At 55.4% G+C, this 21313-nt stretch overlaps 1 protein-coding gene across 1 annotated transcript; it reads right to left on the bottom strand.

The window, feature by feature from the left end:
- Window positions 1-16978: 16978 nt before the first annotated feature.
- MRPL28 (mitochondrial ribosomal protein L28) lies at window positions 16979-19802 on the bottom strand. Its single transcript, XM_062639476.1, has 5 exons — window positions 19488-19802; window positions 19172-19324; window positions 18756-18890; window positions 17990-18076; window positions 16979-17353 (listed from the first exon to the last, which is right to left on the bottom strand). Exons 1-5 carry the CDS (start codon window positions 19773-19775, stop codon window positions 17276-17278), a joined length of 741 nt encoding a protein of 246 aa, XP_062495460.1. The 5' UTR covers window positions 19776-19802; the 3' UTR covers window positions 16979-17275.
- Between the last annotated feature and the right edge of the window lie 1511 nt (window positions 19803-21313).

Raw genomic sequence — 21313 nt, 5'->3', positions numbered from 1 at the left:
TCTGCAGCTGCCAGCATTTGCCCATGGTAGGGCAGGTGTCTGTGTGGCAGAAGAAAGACCCTGCACGTTACCCCAAGTTTCTGCAGTGTCATAGCACCCCGGCCTGTTCTCCCCAGGGTCTCGTTCTGCCTTCAGCTCTAGGAGCATCTCTGCTTGGTGTTTCCCCTTGTGCCTGCTCCCCCCAGCTCTGCTCTGCCTTCCCCTGCTGGGTTATGGAGCCCCAAAACTGGTGTTTCCCCCAAAAAAGTGTTACAGATGAGCTCGTGGTGTGCCTTGGGAGGTTGCTCTGGATGAGCTGATCACCCAACACCCTGTGGCTTTCCTGCCACCAGCCCTCAAACCATCCCCAGCTCCTCCCCTGGCTATCAATCAGCCACATCTAGCGATGCCAGGACAGGTTCTGGGCTCAGGACTGAAGTTTTGGTCAAAGCTTTCCCCATCTTCTTTCTCATTCCATCTGACTTCACAGCAGTTTCGCAGCACCTCACAGCCACTCTCCTCTGCTTGCCTCGTACCTTCCATAACACCAGTAATAGCTAATAACAGTAGCAGCTAATGTTCCTTTGCCCCTGGCTGCATCAGAGCCCATCTGTTCTCATGGGCTTCTCTTCTCACCTCTTCTGTACCAGCTCCCCAGATAAGCCATGGGCTCCTGTCCCACCTTTCTGCCTAGAAATTTCCCTCTCCCAGTTTTTACTCAGGTCTGGAAACCCAGCTCGTGTACAGCAGCACGGGGTATGGGGTTGTTCCTATATACTGACAAAGAGCTTGGCTGCCCTGGATAACCCCTCAGCTATTTCTCTCAGACAGCAATGATACCTTGGGGCAGGTACAATCTCCTTCTAGAAAATCATCTGTAATTAGTGATGCTCTGGGGGTTGTATAAAACCTGCAGCAAAAGTGATAGGACTGAGGCTGCAAGTGGGATTTAAGGTTGAAATTCAAATCCTGAAGATCACCTGGGCAGGGACCCCCCAGCCCTCTCCATCTGGCCCTGTGCTGCTTTTGGGAAAGGGTTGCCTGTGTTTGGCACAGCAGAGACCCTGCGAGACCCCTGCTGCACCCAAGACCCTGCGACTGCCCTGGTGTTGATCAACCCTCTGCCAAAAACCATCACACGCACACTTCCCCAGCATCACCAGTGCCCAATGCAGTTCATCGCCGGCTGCTGGTGCACCCCTTGGTGAAATCCCACCCATGCGCCTTCCCGCACCTACCTTTGGGGTCTGCCCTGGCCCGGCACCCCACATGCCTGCCTCTCCATGCTCCTGACCACCAGGATCGCTGCCTCTCTTGGGGGCCCAGGGGAGGGATGACATCCACGTGTATTCCAGCAGCACCACTCTGCAGAGAGAAGAGATGTCAGCTCATTCCTGCTGGGACCACCCTGCTTGGGAGATGCTTGCAGGCAGGGACACCCTCCACTCCCCACTTGCGAGAAAGGGATCCTTCTCCCGTGGTTCTGATGGACGCATTTCATATCTTGGCCCTGCATGAGATAGATGGAGTTATCTGGAGTGGGCTCTGCTCTACCCTGAGCTGTGCTGGGACTGTCCCTGAGCCCAGGGGCTCTGGAGCATTTATCTCTACAGAAATAAACCCACCTTGCAGAGCAGGGGCAGGAGGGAGCAGCAGCACCAGGGGATATCCCTGTCCCTGGTCGCCAAGCCCTAGTGCTGACCCAGGGCTTGCCCACCTGCCCCAGGGCATTGCTTGCATGCCCTCTGTGCCTACTGCTCCCATGTCCCTGTGGCAGGATGGAATGGGGTGGGCACATGATGGGCATCATCCCTGTGGAGAAACACAGTGTCTGGCTGGTGGCTCACACTGTTGACCAGTGTGTTGAGACAGCTGTTGCAGAGCAGCCTGTAGAAATTCAACCCATTTGATCCTGGGAGGAGAGACAGATCTGTTTTATCCAGCCATGAGTGACCCCAACCAGCTGGGCTACTGGGAGGTGAGGGAAGAGCACTGCTGGAAACATCAGTTGCTTCACTCCTGCAGATCTGTTTTGCAGCACGGGCAAGATCTTCTGGCTTAGATGTGGTCAGTGGCCTGGCTGGTGAAACAAGCTCAGTGCTCAGCGATGCCTTGATGTCTGTCTGACAGCATTGCAGGCTTCCAGCCTGGCTGTTTTGATAGGATCTCTACCAGCAGCCCAGCTTGGAGAGCAGGTGCTTCTCCCTACTCCTGGCTCACTTGTCCTGGAGGGTCAACTCTCCAGGGAGCTGGCAAAAGGTTTGTGATGAGTAAGGTCTGTTGGCTATGGTTTGGCCAAAGCCTGGTGACCAGCTGGTGGCCAGCTGGTTGCAAGCTGCTGAGATCAGGCTCGTTGACAGTGCACTTGCTTTGATGAGGTTCTTCCCAGAGATGCGGAAGGCAGTCAATGAGCATCATCTCGTATCATGCAGTTTTGGTTTATTGCGAGTCCACCTAGTGGCCCGTGGGGTTATGGTCAGCTCTGCTGGGCACAGCGAGGCTTGTGAAGACATCTCAGAAACACTCATACACCCAGGACAAGCTCTGGGAATTGTTTTACCTGTGCACATACCTGACAGGCACGGTTCAGGTCTCAACTCATCACTGTCCTTCTCCCAGCCCACAAAGTGACAACAGCAGCTGAGGTTGCGACTGGTTTGCTGAGGTCCAAAACCCAGACAGACCTGGGCGAGGGCCAATGGTCCTTGTGATCACGTCGGGAGCTGCAGAGGGAAGCCCCGTGGCATTTTCACCCCTGATTTCTCCTAAAGAGTGGTTTTCCTCACTTCTTCATGCTTCTGAGACATTAAATGCCCCAGATGCTTGTCTTGGAGATGCCGTATCCTTGGAGAAGCATTTGTTCTGAGGGCTCTGGAAGGCCAGAAGCTGCTTACAGCTGGTAGCAGCTCTGGTAGCTGCCCACCTAGCTGCTCATGGCAGGTCCCAGCCTGGCAGCCAGAGCCCTCACTGCACTCCTCTGCAGCGCGACATGCTGCACCAGGACCAGGGGTGCTCCAGGGCTGGGGGACAAGCCAGCCCTTCCTGGGGGACCCCTAGTCTTGGCAGGCACTTGTGGGAGCCCCCTGCTCTTTCAGCTCTCTGGTAACACAGCCACAGACCCTCTGTGATGTCTCTATACCCCTGCTGTAACTCCAGCCTTCAGCACCCCTTTCCCAACCTCCTGTGTCCCAGCACCACCATCAAACCCTTCAGCCCCAGGTGGGGGTTGCCCTCCTTTGCCGTCTCCCCTTCCTCAGAGCAACCATCCTGCACCCACCGCCCCAGCCATGGCCAGCCCTCCTGGCTGAGCTGGTGGATGGGACCCCCAGGCTGCTGTGTCACCAGCACCCAGCCAGGGCAGCTGGGGCTTGACACAGGCAAGTCCTGCAGCCCCTTTGTCCCTGGAGACCTGCCTGATGGCTGCACCACCTCTAGGAAAGGAGATTTCTCTGCAGGATTCTTCTTCCATGGTAGGAATGAGGCCACAGGAACAGAACCAGGAAAGGCTCTGCACTGATGGATGCCAGCTGAGGACCTGACCAGCTGAGCCAAGATGCTGAACCCAGCCCAGCAGTGTCCCTGGGGTTTACCTGCTTCTTTCTGCAGAGAAGAGCAAAAATGGGGAGATAAATGGTGATAGAAGGAGCCCGTATGCTGCACCGTCTCTGCTGTGGCTGGAGATCTGCAGACTGGCTGTGGACACCCAAATGTTAGGGTTGGTGGGGCTGTGCCAGTGGGAGGAGGCTGCAAGGGGGTGCAGGCTGAGGCAGGCTCTGCTGCTCCTCATTAGGGAACTGATGCTGCATGGAGCCCCAGCTGATGAGCTGGAGGTGCTCAGTGAGTGCCATTTATTCATGCTCTTATGGAAGAGTCTCCAAACTCTTCTGCTGACATAGCTGCCCCAGCACAAGCCCAGCCCAGGAGATCATCTTGGTGCTGACTCATCTCAAGGCTTTCTGGCACCAGCAAACAGATGTGCAGAGTATTGGTGTCACCCTGACACAGAACTGGAGAACTTGCTCACAAAATCACCATGGGATGAAACTTGAAGAAGTTGGGAGTCTCTGTCTTTGGAGGGGTCCAAGACTTGCTACACAGCCAAGGCAAACCTGATGCTGGATGTCAGCCATGAGATTTCCCATCCCCTTCTGCCAGCACTTCTGGGACCGTCACTGACCCCTTTCCACTCGTGCTCACCACTTGGTAGCTCTGGGTGTGAAATCCCAGTCTCCATCTCTCCTAAAATCCCCTCCCCTTCCCATCCATGCCAGGCAAACCACAGCACAGACAGGTCCTCTCTGGGACAGGATGGCTAGGAGCAGTGGGCTAGTGATCATGAGCATTCCACAGTCCTCTTCCCTGGCAAGGAGACAACAAGAACTGCTTATTGAAGGTGCAAGCATCAGGCTGGGCAGGTGTCCCAAACTTTGCTGTGACCCATCTTCTTCAGATACCAAGCCTTGGGCTGTCTTCCATAAAGCTGTGCTGGTTCCCAGCCCTTCGGCCCCTGTCCTGATCAGGATACAGATCAGGATACAGAGGGCACTGCCACTCACCCTGTCTCATGTCCAGCCTGCCCATTTGCAGCCATTTCACACCACTCACACTCCTGCCAGTGCTGTCCCTTAGCCTGTAGAGCTCTTCTCCCCATAGTGGGAGCAGACAGCAGCCTGATCCTTGCAGCCTCGACCTTTCTGACCTGAGGGTGCTGGGCTCTCTGGGTCTTCTCCCAGGGGATATATTCCCTGCTTTGACTGTCCTGCTGGACGTTCTCCTATTACTGCATCTCCTCTGTCAGAAGTCCTTCAGCGTGCAAATGCTGGCTGGCATGGTGACTGGCCTCAGGAGAACCCATGGCTGACAAACATGATCAAATCTGGCCTTGTGTTTCATCCTGATCCTTTATAGTTATAAATGGCCAAAGCATGAGAGAAAGTGTGGCAGTGGATGTACAAATCTTGCCAGACCTTGGACTTAGCACCTTCCTGTAGCAGCAGCCTCCCCAGTGTGCCAAGGACATAATTGAGAGCATGGCTCACAGAGGATGTTGACATGGACTTTGGTGAGTCTTCACATGCTTCTCTTACCCTCTCAGGGTCATGAGGTGGGGTGAGTGCCCCTCGTCTGGAGATGACCATCTTGTGGGCAGCCATTCCCAGTCCACTTGAGTCTTCTCCTGCAGCAGGATGGGGAGCAGAGGTGCCTGAACGGGAGATCCATGGCTCCCTTTTCCCAGTGTTTTTTTTCAGATTTCCAATGCTGAACATCTTTATTTCGGCCTATTTAGCTTACTCACACATTCACCTGCTGCCCAGAGCCTGGCACCTCTGTAGCTCCTGCCATTAAACTTCTTCCTGATGAAAATGAATGATTGAGCCTGAATTATCATCCTCTGTCTCCCAGGTGCTTTGTGCTCCTTATGCGTTGGGCTGGTCTGGCAGCTCCTGTGCTGGAGGGACCTCTGGATGGACTGTACAGAGAGGAGTTTTGGGGATGCCTTGGTGATGATCAGAGCAACGTGCTGGGTTGGGCAGTGAGGCTTAGTGAGCCCAATTATGCTTCAGCCTTTGGAAGAGTGGCTGCTTTCATGGGTTGCGTCCACATCCCTGTCCCTTCTCCCTTGGCTCCCTTGGCAAGTCTCAGGATGGAGACAGGGCTGGTGACAGCTTTGTGCTTAATGGCTCTGTTTGTCCATCCAATCCATGCAGAAATCTCTGAGCATTGCCCAGTTTAATCATATCTGAGGAAGACTGTAGTTCTGAAGCACTCCAAGTACCTGCAAGTGCAGTGACAGCAGAAAAGCTGGACCCAGGGCTTGTATTCACAACCAAATCCCTCTGAGGCCGTTTCCTCCCTGTGTCACTCCCATCAGTGCCCCATCAGGACTACCCCAATGGCTGAATGCCCTGTGCCCACCTCAGGAATCATCTGGGGGTGCAGTGACCCTCCTCTCTCAAGAGCGGGCTCCTCTCTGCTGTCCCTTGTCATGAGGACCAAACCCTGGGCAAGGCCTCTGGGTGCTTTGAAACAAATCCTTTTGGCCTCTCCATTGCTGTGTCTCCATTCCAAGTCTTACTGAAGATCTACTTGTCTACACCTCAGCTACTGGCTGTGGACAGCACTGAGCTACCCACAGTGAGAATAAGGTCATTTTATACTCAGTGGCATCCTAGCAGGACCATGAGCTGCTGGGCAAGCTCACCCCCACCGGAGGCCCTGGTACCTTGCTTTGCAGAGTTCACTGCTGGCTCAGTCCCATCCTCATCCCATGGCCACCAGCACCCATCCAGCCATGTGTTTTACAGCTATTGTTAATCACCGGCTTAAGCCATGGGCCCAGCCTGGCTGGCTGTCCCCTCCTGCCCTGCTGTGGACCAGGCACGGGCTCCCACCCAGCCCTGACCTGGGGGAGCCCATTGCTCAGGATGGGCCATACCCGAAGCCTGAGTGGCCAGTGTCCCCTACTCATCTCCAGCATCCGCAGCTGGCAGCCAGGATGCCACCTGGACCCATCTCCACTTGGCCCCACCAGCTCCCACCTCCTCCAGCCTGAGCACCCTGCATCAGCTGGGCCATGGCCACATGGTCCCTGCTCATGTCCCACCTGCCCTTTGCTGCCATTGGTTTTCCAGTTCCTTGGCTCCAGTCTCTTGCTTCTCCAGGTTTGGAGGACAAAGTCTAACCACGCATTGCTCTCCACCTCACCTCCCCAGCAGCGCTGCCCCTTCACAGTGCAGGCAGCTCTATTCCCGCATCAGTCCTGTCCCACATCCTTGCAGGAAGGTGACTCCTGCCAATCCCAGAGGACCCTGCCAGAGCAGGGTAGCGTTCTGGGGGGAGCCACCCCAGCTTCAACTCCCCACGGGAACCATCACCCCAAAACCAGGCACGGGACAAACCTGCCCTTGCAGTCCTGTGCCACCATCACCCTGAGGCAAGGAGCGAGAGTCCCAGCAGGGTCCTGATGGGGTCTCAGTGGGGTTTTGGGGCTGGCTGGAGCTGGGAACATCCCTGTGCTTTTTGTGCTCCCCCGGTGAGCAGCGCAGTGCAAATATCAGCCGGGTGCTTTGAAATGAAAATAAACTGATACAAGTCGGGCAAATCCTCTGCCCCAGCCCCTGCTGCTGGCCCGAGCGGTGGCTCTTTCTGCTGCCGAGCTGGCTCCCGCAGTTATCAATACATTATGTATGCCGGTGTCCGTCGGCCAGAGCCTTTTGTTGATGCTGAATATGTCCTGGCCAACAAAAGTGGACTGGATTAGCCACAGTGGATTAAAAGATTTTCTTCTTGGAGTTTACCTAATAATATAACAATTGACATAGAAGGTCTCTTTGAACCCTACACGACTCTCTTATTTTACCATCTGTGAGTTTGCTTTCCATGCCGTTGATGGTGCTGGTGGTGGGAACACTGCCCGGAGCTGAATTTGTCACTGAGCAGAAGAAAGCAGCCCGTATTTGAAGCGAGGCAGTGGGAAGGGAAAGTGGCACAACTTCTGTCCTCCTGCCTTTGTCTTCGGCCCTTCTGCTGGTGGCTCACCAGGCTCACGATGCTGCAGCGTAAGGAGAGAAGAGACCCAAGGAGTGGGCTCAAGCATTGGGGAAGCCACCCACTCATCTGCAATTCGAGGTGTCCAGAGGGGTCCCGACCAGAATAAGCTCCTTCATTAATCACAGATTTTGGGAGAGTTGAGGAACTGTGAGCCAACAGAGTTCGCACGTATGGATGTCAGGCATTGGGATCCAGCCACTGTCCCTGGTCTCCATTGCAAGATGGGTCAGGCAGCAGCGGCAGCGACACTGGGAAACATGGAGGGCAGCGGCAGCAGGGGAGGAAGGCTCCCCCCACCATCCTGCAGTGCCGACACTGCTCGCCCCCTCCTCCGGCACACCCCGGCCCTTGGGCTTTGATCTCATCCGGGGGGGCTCCATTCAAAGTCTTTCATAGCAGCCTTTGGAAATACCCGTCCTCAGAAGTCGCGAGTAATGAGATGGGGAGACAGCAAGCAATTTAGGCGCCGCTCTTTCTTGCTTGTGCTTTCCTTAATCTCCATCTCCCACCCCCCCTTTTTTTTCTTTTTTTTCCTCTTTTTTTTCTTATTTTTTTTTGGCAAAGACTGTTCTGGAGCGGCATCGACTTTGTGTGGGATCCCCGCACCACCCCGGGCCTGCCGGGGGGGCAGGAACATGGGGCTCGTGCCTCTCAGCCGGGGGCCTTTGATGAAGCTGCTTTGCGAAATTTGATTTGAAAGGCCTATGATGGCAATTTGGGGAGAATGGTGGAGCCTTTCTGCACCCGCCTCTCTTTGTCTGTTGCCCAAAGGGGGGGTTCATTGTGGGTGCCGGGGCATGGGTGGGGTGGGGCGGCGGAGGGGGCCGCGGCGCGGGAGAACAATGAGCGGGAGATGGGGAGTGTTGGGATTTCTCACCTGCCCGGGTGCCTGCAGTCCGCCATGACGGGAGCAGCCGCCCTGCTTGCCGCCGTCTGGAGCACTTTTTTTATCCCCCCGACTCTTGAACCTATTTCTCTTCTTGGCAAGTGCGTGGCTGGAAGATGGGAATCTTTACTTTATATTGCAGCTTGGTCTTCCCAGCCTGATTGGCTGCAGCCAGGACCAAATGCTGGTCCTTCCATCCCATCGTCACTATGGCAACCGGCCCCGTTAGGCACCACCGATTTACTTATAATTGCTGGGTAAATAGTCAAGACAGGCCGCTTTCATCCCGCACCGAGAGATTGCTCTTCCTCATCTCCTTTTTTTCCCCCTTGTTTTTTTTCTTTAGGAGAAGGAAGCCCTAAAGAGCAGCAACACTCCAGGAAAACTCATTGAAGGCTGTTGCAGGAAGCAGTGCCTCCCTCCTGGCCAGCCTTCCCCCATCACTCCGTGCTGGCACTATCATGCACCCCTCACCAACATCCTCCTGCAAGGAATGGCACTGTATGAGCATGCACAGCACTCACTGGTGCAAGGGCTGGCCATGGCAGGCTCTTGTCACCAGGCTGCCAGCCATCACTCCTGCCATTTTGGGGATTGCACACCAGAGAGCAGCATGGGGCTGAACACTCCTCCATCACCTCTGTCCTCCTTCCCCACTGCTGCCAGCAGTGATTCATGTTCGCAGCACTGGGGTTTCTGTCCAGCCACCAGCACTGCCCGGTTCTTTTCCTGGTTCTGTTGGACCCACCAATGGTGCTGGCCAGGACAGGGCAGCTCGGACCTCTGGCCCTGGCCATGCTCATCCCTGCAGGCTGGGATGCTGGAGCACCCGCGCTACCTTGCTACCTTCATGCTGAGCCACTCCTTGCCGGGTCTGCAGGGCAGGGAGCTTCTCACTACTCCTGGGGGTGTTCAATGACGATGGACAGGGCGATAAGCGCAGGTATTGTTGCCAGACCTGTGAATGTGAGCCAGGATCTGTGCTCATGGACAGGTGGGTCCCACAGGAGAGATGCAGGTGGGAGAGTGGTCCCACCAGCAGCCACCCTTGGATCCTCATGATCCAGGGATGGATGCTGCAGCCAGAGAACAGGTGCCCAGCCCAGCCTTGCTGGCTAGAACAGCCACACGGTGCTTCTATACCCACTGGTCATCAAACAGTGATGGCAGGGAAATGGGAATACATGGGTCCTAGGGACAATCTAAGGGCTGGAGAGATCCTGGGAAAATGGAGAGCTCACTTGCAGCAGGGTGAGAGAGGAGCAGGGTGGGTTTGAGGGAAATGAAGCCAAGGTCATCTTCCCATTCCCTCCTCACAGCCATCCAGAAGGATGAGTCCATCAGGGCAGCTCCAGGAGCACTGGGAGACACTGCCTGAGCTCCCTGCTTCAGTGGGAGACCTGCAGGATCCCAACCCTGCTCGCTGAGGAGCACAGAGGAGGCAGAGGTGAGAACGTGAAACCAGCAGAGGATGGAGCAGCAATGAGCAATGGGGCTAGGAGGGCCTCTGAAGGAACTGTGGGGATGAAGCAGCTGGTCCTCAAACAGCCCTACCTACCTGTTCCTGGAAAGGGCAGTCTGGAGCCTGGCAGGTGCAATAACAATTGTCCTTTCCACATAGTACAGGGAGGGCCAGGAAAGGGCAGGGCACTAACTCTGCTACCAGGAATCCAGCAGAGATGCTCCTGCAAACAGAGTGTGTGGGCACCTCAGTGAATACACCCTACCTGGGCAACTGAGGTGGCTCACAGAGGGAAGGCCTCTCTCCTAAGAGCAGCCAGCTTGGAAGGTGCCAGCAGCAGTGTACAGGGGTGATACACACAATGCAGCCCTCTTGGGTGTGCAGAGGGCTGGTGACAGTGCTGTCACTGAAGGCCTTCAGGGACATGGAGCTGGCCTGCTCTGGGATCTGCAAGGCACACAGTGTGGGCTCAGGACCCCAGGGACCAGGATCCTGTCAGGCTGCAGGTCCCAGCACACTCTGGTCCTGCTCTCCCACATGCTCTTTCTCTGTTTTAAAGGCAGCTTCTCTGTGAAGTGCTTTGGGACTCATCTGAAAAGGGGTTGCTTCCCTCCTGGTGAATACAAGCCGGTACCTCCGCAGGTACCTGCGGGCCCAGCCACCCCCTCTCCAGCAACAGGAGCCTTGCAGCTGGCGACCTGGCGCAAGCAGCAAGGCCATGGAGCCCTGTGAGCATCCTCCCATGGCGGTTCCCATGGCAACTCCCTGGCTCACAGGCTCCCAACTCGCACAGCTGTAGCCGCAGGATGGCTTTAGCCACATGCAGCACTCACCAGCCCTGATCTTGTGCCAAGGTCTCATCACCCTCTGCCCTCTGCTCCCACCAGTGCTGTCCCCTCCTGCCACCCAGCACCTCCTGTCCCTCCTCAAGGGACCCATCGTTTTGCTCCCTACTGCAGAGAGCTGCTCCAGGAAGTACTCCCAACCAAAACACCTTTCCCAGGGCTCTGCAAAGGCCTTAATTCTCCTTTTCCTGAAGCGTATCATGCAGAAAACAAGGAACAACTGATAACGGGTGAGAGGAACAGCATTCACGGAGGAGAAGGAAGCTAAGCAGGACAAGTGGGTCTGTGTAGAGGAGATTTACCTCCTCTGCACTTCAGCAGGTCCTGACTCTGCACATTCCAGGACTGCCTGGCTGGGCAGGAGCCTGCTGGCCTGTGCCTGCATCCAAGGAGTTTTCCACAGTTTTTGGTGCTGGTGCCCAGCTCCAATCTCATGCTTCAAACTACTGTAAAAAGGAAAGGCAACAGCTGATGATTTGTAGAGAAAATGCCTTACAGCAAGACCTGAAGCTCGATGTCAAATAGACTGAGAGGCTACAATGTGAGAAAGAGGAGAAAATATCTCGTACAGGGAAGCCTTGCTCTGGGAGCCAGGGCACGAGGAGGCTCAAGTCCCAGAGCTGGAGCAAGGCAGCTTAAAGTTAGGAGTAAAGACTTTCCACTCCTTGAAACTTCCTAAATCTATGCATGGCTTTTGGGAAGAAGGATTTAAGCAATCTCAGGTCCTCAATCAGCCTTAGAAGTTGAGGGACAACATCCTAAGGAATAAAACAAGTGGATGCACAGATGGCGATAGGCTACCAGGACAGAGTCACCCCACATCCTGCCAGGAAGGTGAGACTCAGCTGGGAAGGTCCATATGGGTCTCACAGCTCATTCAGAAGGGGTCTGTGTAGGGGGTCTCAATCAAATTAAGGTGCTCTGGAATGAGTGGGCAAGTCCCCGTGTGAATAAATACCTGGATAAAGCAGGAAGTGGTGCAAAGGTGCCCCCAAGGTCCCCTGCACAGCCCCACCAGCATCTGGGAGAAGGGAGGTGATTGGGTTTGCTGATGATACCTGTTGATCAGGGTGAGAAGATGAGGGCTGGGTAGGAAGAGCTGCAAAAGCATCTTACAGGACTGCCTGGAGGATTGAACAGCAGGCAGAGATCAGCCTTTATAAAGGCACAGACAGAAAAATCCAGCCTGACTGCACAACAGCAAGCTGTGCTCACAGAAAGGAGCAGCCTCCTTGGGTGAATAACCTGGTGATAGCCAGGAAACACCAGCACAGTGCTGGACAGCTCTGACTGGTGAGGATGCAGCTCCATGAAATGCCTGCTCCATCCATCATACCGGCACTGGGCTGCTTCAGACCCTGACGTCGTCCCAGGGTCGAGCTTTGCTGGTCCCACCCCATCCATGCCAGGAGTGTTGCTGGGGAAACCCACTTTGTGGCTGCTCCCTTTTCCCTAATGTCTCTCATTCCACATGCTCCCTCCACCACCTTTCTCCCCAGCCTGGGACACACAACCCTGGGGACACCGGATCCTGCAAGGACCTTCTCTGAGCAGCCACATCCCTGGTACTTGGAGGCCCTGTGAGCACAGCTCCTGTCTCAGCAATGCCAGTTCCTGTGTTTTCAGGGTGTTCTGACTGGCCTGAACCAGCACCATTTTCAGTGTTACCATGGCGATGGCTGCCTGGGAAATGTGTGTGATGGAGGCACATGAAAGGCAGAGTCCAGCCAGGGAAAGGCTGGACTTTGACCACCCTCAGCTGGCACGGCTGCGCCTCGCACCCACAGCCTTCATCCCTCAGCCAAGGAGCTCCATCGGAGCCCACAACATGCAGCAGGAGCTGAGGGTGGAGGTAACTCCACAAACCCACCGGTGTCCCATGTGCACTCCTGGGCCAGCACCCTCTGTCCAGCTTAGCCCATGGCTGCAGGACAGGCTGCAGCAGGAACATGCCAGGGGGTAGATGCTTTTGGCAATTAGTGCCTTTGCATATGTCAATTCTATGAGTTGTGGTTTTGTTTCTTATGACTCCTTACTGTCAAGACCAAGCTCCCACACAGATCTGCCTGTGGCTGTCTCCTTGGAGCCAAGCTCCAGCCAGGACCCTGTGGCTGGTCTCACCCGCTGCCCTCTGAGCCATGTGTCCTACCCGCAGTGAGCCCCAGGACACCATCAGACCACCAGTCTGCTGTGACACAGCTCCTCCATCTCCCACCTCATCCCCTCCAGGGCTGGTGCAGCCGGCCAGAACAAGCAGAGCATCAGGACACCTGGCAATCACTCATGGAGAGCCGGCAGGGCTCTCCTGCTGGGCACTCAAGGCAGCAGCCCCAGGATCCCCCAGGGATGCTCTGTCAGAGCCAGGTTATTTGCTGCTGCTCCAGTTTGCTGGGCTCCTGGTGATCCAGTGTGTGGCCAAGGGCTCCATCCCACCATCCCTGCTCGCAGCCACTTCTCCGGGAGGTGATGATGGTGCATGAGATACTTGCTCAGGTGGATGGGAGAGAGCACAGCATACGGCTGAAGAAGGAGCTTCAGGCAGGACAGAGACTATTCATACCCCAGAGAAGGGAGAGAATAGGGATGTTAAGACATCCCCTCCTCCAGCTCAGACAGGGCCCTTCCCCTCCAGCCAGAACTTGTTGTTCTCCAGTTCTTTACTCATCCCCCTGCTCCAGCTGATGGCTGTTTTGCAGAGCTTCTCAAGGTGGAGTAGCGACTAGAGCTGCATCAGAGAAAGCGTGAGGTTGGGAGGACCTCTGGAGGTCTCCAGCCCAACCTCCTGCTCCAAGCAGGGCTGGCTGCAAAGCTGGAGCGGGTCACTCAGGACCTTCCCCTTCCTTTTGAATGCCTCCAAGGATGTATATGCCCCTGCCTCTCCAGACCTGTCCCAGAGCTGTACCACCTAGTACATGGAAGGAGTTTTCTTTACATCCAATCATAACATGGCCTCCTGCCCTCCCCTGTGTCCCTCTGAGATGAGCCTGGCTCCATCTTGATCCCCCAAATCCAGAATGGCTTTGTTCACAAAACCTGGGAAACTGCCACGGCTGGAGATCCACCTGCCACTGACTGGTGCTGGGCTGCAGCGCCCTCATGGCCAACCTGAACCTGCAGTTTGTGGCCATGCCCATTCCTTGGTTCATCTGCCATGGCCACCCCTGCTCCTCTGTCTGAACCACCAACCAACCCTCCTGGGCATGGGATCACCCCTTGCCAAGCCGCACTGCTGCAGGTGGGAGACACCGCTCCATGGCACACTCCAGCCCTTGTCTGTGCTTACAGATGTGCTGCTGGGCAGTGCTTGTCTGCAACAGCCAAGGGAAGTCTTGGGTGAAAGCCTCCAGCAGTGCTTGGTTGGGTTTGGGTGACTGGCCCTGTTCTCCTGACCCATCAGAAGTCCTCTCAGCACTGGCTGCAGTCTTGCACAGGCAAATAAAGCCACTGAGTGATTCCCTACCCATGGCAGGGGGTTGGAACTGGATGATCTTAAGGTCCTTTCCAACCCAAACCATTCTGTGATTCTATGATTCAGCAATCCAGGTGCCAGCCAGCATCCACCTTGCCCAGGAAGCACACCAACAGATCGGCACAAACCCTGCCCTGCCTGTTTGCTTTATCCTGTGGATTTTTCCTTTCATAGCGCTCTTGCCAAGACCACTTTCCCCTGTTCCCCCTTCTGAGCAGTCTCTGCTGCTACCCCAGCCTTACATTCAGCTGCCAAACCAAGGTGAGTCTGCACAGGGCTCTGGCAGCTTGCCAGTGGCTGTCATGTCCTTGCTCCCAGCCTGCTGCTGGTATCTGCACGCTGCAGCGGTGCTCAGCACCCTCAGGCCAGAAGCCAGAGCCTGGTGACCTTTGCTGGAGCCTGAGGCAGTGCTCAGGTCTGAGCTCTGCTGGGCGGCCAAGCCCTTCCCATGTCCACTGGTGGGTTTGCAGCCTCAAGCTGATGGCCCCAGCTTGTACCCGTGGGTCTGTGGCTTCCCAGGAACATGTTATCATGGCAGACTACAAGCTCCTTCAATTGCCTTTGCTGGGGCAGTGAAAGAACCTGATACCTGCCAGACTGAGCTGACCTGGACAGGTAAACACTGCCACTGCGCAAGCAGAATCAAGTGCTCTGTGTGTGGTCAGGGTTGCAAGTGAAGGGGCACACAACCAGCAAAGGTCTAAGACCAGGCGCCGAGCTGTTACTTCATCTCCTCATGGTAAGCTGGCAGGTGGTATCATAGCCCAAACTACCCCAAATGCTGCACAGGGGCTCCCTCCTCACCTCATTTGCAGCTCTGCCTACAGAAGGGCGACCAGCCCCGCTTTCAACTTTGCTTCCTCTGAAGCTGCAGCTCCCCTGCTCCAAAGCAGAGTTTCCTGTTTTCCTGAAGTCAGTGGAGAATCTCCATGAGAGTATGTCCCTGGGGGAAGCTCCCGGCCACGTCCAACATAGGTGTAGGCAAAGGAGCAAGGGGAAGGTTTCTCATCAAAGGCAGGATGAGAGAATGGAGGGCTCCAAGTCAGAAGTCGGGATTAACTACATCCCCAGTAGTTTACCCATGGAGACACTCCTGCAGCTCCTGTAGCAGCGGGGTAGGAGCTCCCCTCAGGTCTGGCCAAAAGCTCCTGCTACCCCTGTCACTCCCCAGACCTTCCCAAGGCAGCAGATCCTACACACTGGGCACGCACAGGGAGCAGCACCACAGAAGAGCCCACTGCAAGGACAGTGCAAGCTCACTGCACTCCCCAGTGCAGCTGGGGAGGACGTGCAGCCAAAGCCCTCCCGTTACAGCACCACACAACTGTAAGATGATTTTATATAACTAAAACCTACTGGTTAGAGAAGCAGCTGCTAATGGCTCACTCAGCCATCCCAAACAGTCCTTCACTGCTGAGGCACTGGGATCCCCGAGGGCTGAGAGCAGGACCCAGGCAGGTGCCCACCACGCTCTACCATAACCCAAGAGGCCAGACCCAGTAAAGCTACTGGAGGGGGGCTGGGACAGAGCCAGGGTCTGGAGCTTTGCTCAGAGCTGCATTAAAATGCATGAGCTGTGCTGGCCTAATGATGAGCAGAGCTGTCAAACCAGGAGCTTGTCCCAGCTAATTATCTCTAACGAGGGCAGAGTGTCAGGGTCCCCGAGGAGATGGGCAGCAGCTTCCCTCTCAGCTCAGTTGCAGAAGAGGGAAAAGATAAGCAAACGTCCTTGTGCTGGCCTAGCTACAAAATCACTCATTAGCATATGCAACCTTCTGCACCAGTTTGCTCCTGAGAACCTGGACTTGCTGCAGCAGAGACACAGGCAGGCTGGAAACACCCCAGCTTTTGCCACCCAACCATCCCCTGTGGCACTGAGCCTCCTGCGCCCATGCAGAGACAGCACAGCCCCTGACCAACCATCCTGCCAGTCAGGGGCTGCACAACTCTGCTACACTCACCCTGGGGCTCAAATACCCCTTGCAAGGGCTCCAACCCATTCCCTGGCCCAGAAAGCAGCAGAGAAGTCTGGTCTTCGGGAAATGCCATCATTTAGATGGTGTTCACCTCATCACTCCTGTCATCCCAGGTCTGTGCCTCCCCAGCAACCACCTATTCCCTGAATCTTTAAGGCAGACATTAAGGCTGTGTGAATTTCCTCTCTCCGATCCTACTCCCTCCCCGTGCAGAAGGGGCCAGCCATACACCGCTCTACAAGCCCAGCCTCTCTCTCCTGTGGTTCAGAAACTAAGACAACACACTCGCCCTTATAGAGAGGAGGAGCATGTCTTGTCCCAAGACATGGTTAAGTCTCTTCCAGGGGTGACAATCCAGAGATACAGCTCACATGAGGTCCATCCTGCAAGCTCTGTGCTTGTGCCTTACCTCTGAGCTGAAGGGAAATGGAAGAGAGACTTTTTTTCTCCATCCAGCAACACTCAGGACCATGAAGCTTACAGATGACACCCGTAATACACAGTGATGTTCATTAGCATGTAATTATGGCAAATGCTTTACAATCCCTTATTGCCAGACAGGAGCAAAGGCTTGAGCACCCACTTCAGCTACATTTTTACAGAATGAAAGATTTAAAAGTCACCAACTTCAAACAGGAACAGCCTTGGTATCCTTGGGACCAAGAGGTCAGAGTGGCCAGCAAGCTCAGCCCCACTGCTTGAGGTAAGGAATTGGGGTCCCTGCTGCAGAAGGCTGGGGATTGATCTATGTTACACCATCACTGTGTCCCCCTGTCCCTGCTAGAACACACTAATGAGCCATTAGTGATCAGAGAAGTTTACTTATACTCCCAAAATACGTATTTCATTTTACATCATGACTAAACTCTCAACAGCAGCCAACTACTTGCAAAGGCAGGACCACATTAAGTCAGTCTTACAGGAACACTTTCAGAGCCAACAGGAACAGTTCCTCATGAATTTATGCTGTTGTTAGACTTCAATAACTGCAGCATGCTCTTGGGCACGCTCTTCATGTGGCCCCTTCCACACAAATGTGGTTCAGACTGAAGACTCACTGAACCCCATAGCGTGATCTGCAGCAGGGGTTTTGCTCACAGGTTTCTTCTACTGCTTCTTCTCTGCCTGTTCTTTAAGCTGGTTGACGAGCTCTTCAGCATACACCTTAAAGAGCGGGACAGGGTCCTGAAACAAGACAGAGAATAAGCCACTTACAAGGAGTGAACCTGCACAGCAGCAAGGGGTGCAGCCTGCTGGAGAACTCTGGGAGCCACTGCTGTGGGAGTGCCAACAGTTAACACCAGAGCAAGACGTGGTCAGGTATTTTTCAGTGGCTTAACAAGGCAACCTGCTACTTCCCCAGAGACATCTGCTTTGAGCTCTGTAACCTTCCCTCACAGATGTCAGGCACCCGTGTGGGACATTCATCAGCTTTTCCCCCTTCTGCCTGCACATGGGAATCAGCAGCATCTACCAGGGTTCCCTTTCATTCTAAAAATGCTTCCCTCCCTCCTCACACTGCCCTCAATCGGGGCTGTACTAAAGCACATTGGGTGAACACACCCCTTGAAGAAGCTGCAGCCCCATGGGGTTCAGGGTCCAGCACCACCTCATACAGTCAGTGCTTCTGACCTTTTTGCTCCTGCTGCAGGCAAAATGGGAGCCAACAGGTCTGGGGGAAATGTCGCCATGAGAGGCTCATGTTGCTGCTCAGGAGTTTCGGATCATCCCTCAGGAGCGCTCAGGCTGTTCAGATCAGGTGGACGTGCAGCCTGATGCAGCTGAGGCACCTCAGTGCCAAGCACTGCCTCAGGAACTCACCTTTTTTTCTAGGAGCCTCTGTTTTTCTATTGCTTCTTCTAAACTCAAGCCGACCCATTCAGCTTCCTCTTCTGGAATTACAAATTCCTGTGATAAAGGAAGGAGCAGGTGGTACAGTCTTTCCAGATGACTGAGATGCAAATCCCCTCTATGCCCACCTCTCACAAACATGCAATCCAGCAGGAGCATTACTATGCATAAATCCTAAAACACCCTTCCCTCATTGCTGGCAACTGAAGTCTACTTCCTACCTCTCCTTGCCCCGCAGCAAGAGTCCTGCTTTCTCCAATCAGCCATGGCCGCTGCTGTGCTTCCCCTTTGTGTAGTCCTGGGGCTGTTTCTCAGCACAACTCCATGGACTGTGGATGCTTCTATGGAGGTGTTTCTATGCTGGCAGCCACCACCAGCTGCACAACACTAAACCGCACACAGGAGCTGTGGTCTCCTCGCTGCAGCATCACTACAAATTCTTGCTGCTGTTGGCAGTGCTGGCTCCAACCAGTGCTTATTGCAGACCCTCACTGAGCTCAATCACAGTAGACACACAGGCTTGTCTTCCCAAGTAATCATACCGAAATTGGCAGCCCCCAGAGACATAAAAAGCCTGATAAATTGTGCTTACGCCTTCTTTGGCTGTAGCCTTAAATCTGAACACAGAAGCATTAACACTGGTCTGTGGTGGGACTGGGTGATTAGATTATCAACATGGACAACCCACAAACACCACTGCAGACACCAGGGCAGGAGCTGCAGGTCAGGCGCCCACCTTGTACTTGTTATAGATGGCCTCTCTCTTGGCTGGATCATCGGGATGCAGTTTAGGATCCCGCCGTGCAAGTCGCAGCAGCATTGTTCGCTTCAAATCCATCCCGAGCTTCGAGCACATATCAGCTTTTGGGGTCTGGAGAAATAAAGTCAGATGTTAAACTGCACCAGAAGTCCAGCTGCTAAAGAGCACTCGAGTCTATCAGCACATAGACAACATTAGATGGTTTATCCACACTCTATAGAGGCTTTCAAGACATGCGTTATGAAACCGAAAATAATCCCTTAGGATTGTCCTGGAGCTAATTTGATCCCGGTTCTGACCTTTAACACCAAGTCAAGGGGTTACCAAAGGCTGGAAGCTTTTGACACGCACTAACACATTAACAGCAGATGCCTGCGTGCACAGCGCCGTACCTTGAGGATGTAGAAGTCAAAGCCGTAGGCCTCGTCGATGAGGTCCAGAGTGCGCATGGTGACGGTGATGGTCAGCGTGGCGTCCAGGATCTCGCTGTAGAACTGCCGCTCGAAGAGCTGCGGCTTCCAGATCTTGGGCAGCCTGGTGGAGAGCTGGGCACAGACCGGGTCAGCGCCCGGGGCCGCCGCCTTCCCCGGGGGGCTGCGCCAGGGCCGGGTGTGCGGCGGTCCCGCCCCACCGTCCGCAGCCCCCGGAACCGCCCCCGCCCCCCTCCGGCCGCACCGGCGCAGGGCCAGGCCGTGCCGCAGCGCTCACCTTGTCATTGCGCGCGTACCGGAAGCCGCGGATCCAGCCCTCCCCGCCCCAGAGCCCCTCGTGCGCCGCGCGCGGCAGGTACACGGGCACGGGCACGTCCTGCACGCGCTCCCACTGCCCGGTGCGCGGGTTGCGGCGGCTGCGGAGGCCGTGCGGCCGCCAGTGCACGGGGGTGGGCGGGGTCTCGTCCCGCAGCTCCCGCAGGTAGTGCTGCGGCAGCCGCGCGCAAATCCCCTCCCGCAGCCGCAGCTCCGGCCACAGCCGCGGCGCGAACCGGTGCAGCGGCATCGCTCCCCGCCGCCGCTTCCGCTCCCGGCGCGCACCGCGCCCGGAACCGGCGCCGCCAACGCCGCGCAGCGGCTGGCGCGGGTGGAGCTGCAGCGACGGGGAAGACGACGGCGACGAGACGAGGACGGCGACGGCCGGCAGGGGCCGCGCCGCGCCCGCGTTTCTCCCTCACGGCGATAGCGCGGCGGTGCCCTCAAATAGCTTTATTGGATTATAAAACTGTAAGCGTTAAAATCCACCGTATAAAATAATCACAGGTAGTGACAGCAAAGGAAATGAACCCAACAAACCTGTTCTTTCCCCAGGAATTCGCTCAGATCTTACCCCAGATAATGAACACCACCGCCACCGAATGCAACCTTGTGCTAGGGCAGCAGGAGGCATAGAGCAGAACGTCCACGATCAACACAAAATAAACAATCACGGTAGCGGGATTTCTCGCCCCAAAGGCCCGGTGAGGAATTATTATTGCTTTCTCCGGTAACGGGCAGCCCGGCACGGAGGGCACGGCTGATGGAGCGGCGGGAGCTCCTGGCACGGTACTGGGGCTGCAACGCCACTGTGCAAACCGAAACCGGGGGGAAAGTGCCTAAAAGTGATAAGAGTTCGAGAAGCCCTGAGGGCCCCATGTCCCTCACCCCAGTTCCATCCTGCTGGCGTGGATGGCTGCAGCAACGGGAAATGCGGGACACGGGTGATAGGACAGCATCGCTGGGTTCAGGCGAGTGCCCTTCACTTGCTTAGGAAGTCAGAGCTTGAAGAGGAGGGGAGGCAGAGGGTAAAGTGCAGAGCTGAGCAGGAGGCTGGCTGCTCTTCAAAGCAAAGAAAGAATCCCGAGGAGGCAAATCCTTCATAAATAGCTCTTTCCTCCACAGAGCCACCTGAGGAGGGGCTTCCAGCAGCCTACACCCAGCTGACCGCTGGAATCAACCAGCAAGAAACAGTGTATTTGAGCTCTATCTATAGGATATGGGTGGGCAAAGCCAGCTTTCCTGGTTGCTAAGCTTCTGCCCTTGCCTTCTGATGTCTGCATGCCCTTTAGTAAGGCTAAGGTGAGACAGACACTGCAGAGGAGACTGTAGACATCTGGGGAGCCCATGGCAAAACTTCTGGCTGGGGCAAGATGCTGCCAGTGGCCTCAGATCGGCTGTGATCCTGCAGCACATCCAGCCTCCTAGGCACAGGAGGCTGGAAGAGCAGGGAGTGTGCAGCTCAGACCCTGTCCTGGACCACACACACTGCCCCAGGCAGAGCTGCACACACACCAAACCCACAAAAGGGAGGAAGACTGTAAATACCTGAACATCAAGGGAGGAAGGGGACAGTGCAGCAGCCTGGCTCCTTCTAGCTGAGCTGACGGCTAAAATTAACTTGGACTGAACCCTGCACTGCTGCAGGTTTCACAGCTCTGGGCGAGATGCTGCTGCTTCTTCTTGCATGTCCCCACCTTGTTTTTTTCACATTCCTGTGAAGTCTGAGCCTGAATCCAGGGCCCAGGTCCCAGCCTTGTTCTTCCCCTCCCCAGAACCAGGACTAGG

This window comes from Pezoporus occidentalis, unplaced genomic scaffold (genome assembly GCF_034315485.1).
Source record: "Pezoporus occidentalis ecotype Australia unplaced genomic scaffold, CSIRO_AGI_Poc_V1 ctg60, whole genome shotgun sequence".
Taxonomy (NCBI): domain Eukaryota; kingdom Metazoa; phylum Chordata; class Aves; order Psittaciformes; family Psittacidae; genus Pezoporus; species Pezoporus occidentalis.
This window is presented reverse-complemented; position numbering and strand designations above follow the sequence as displayed.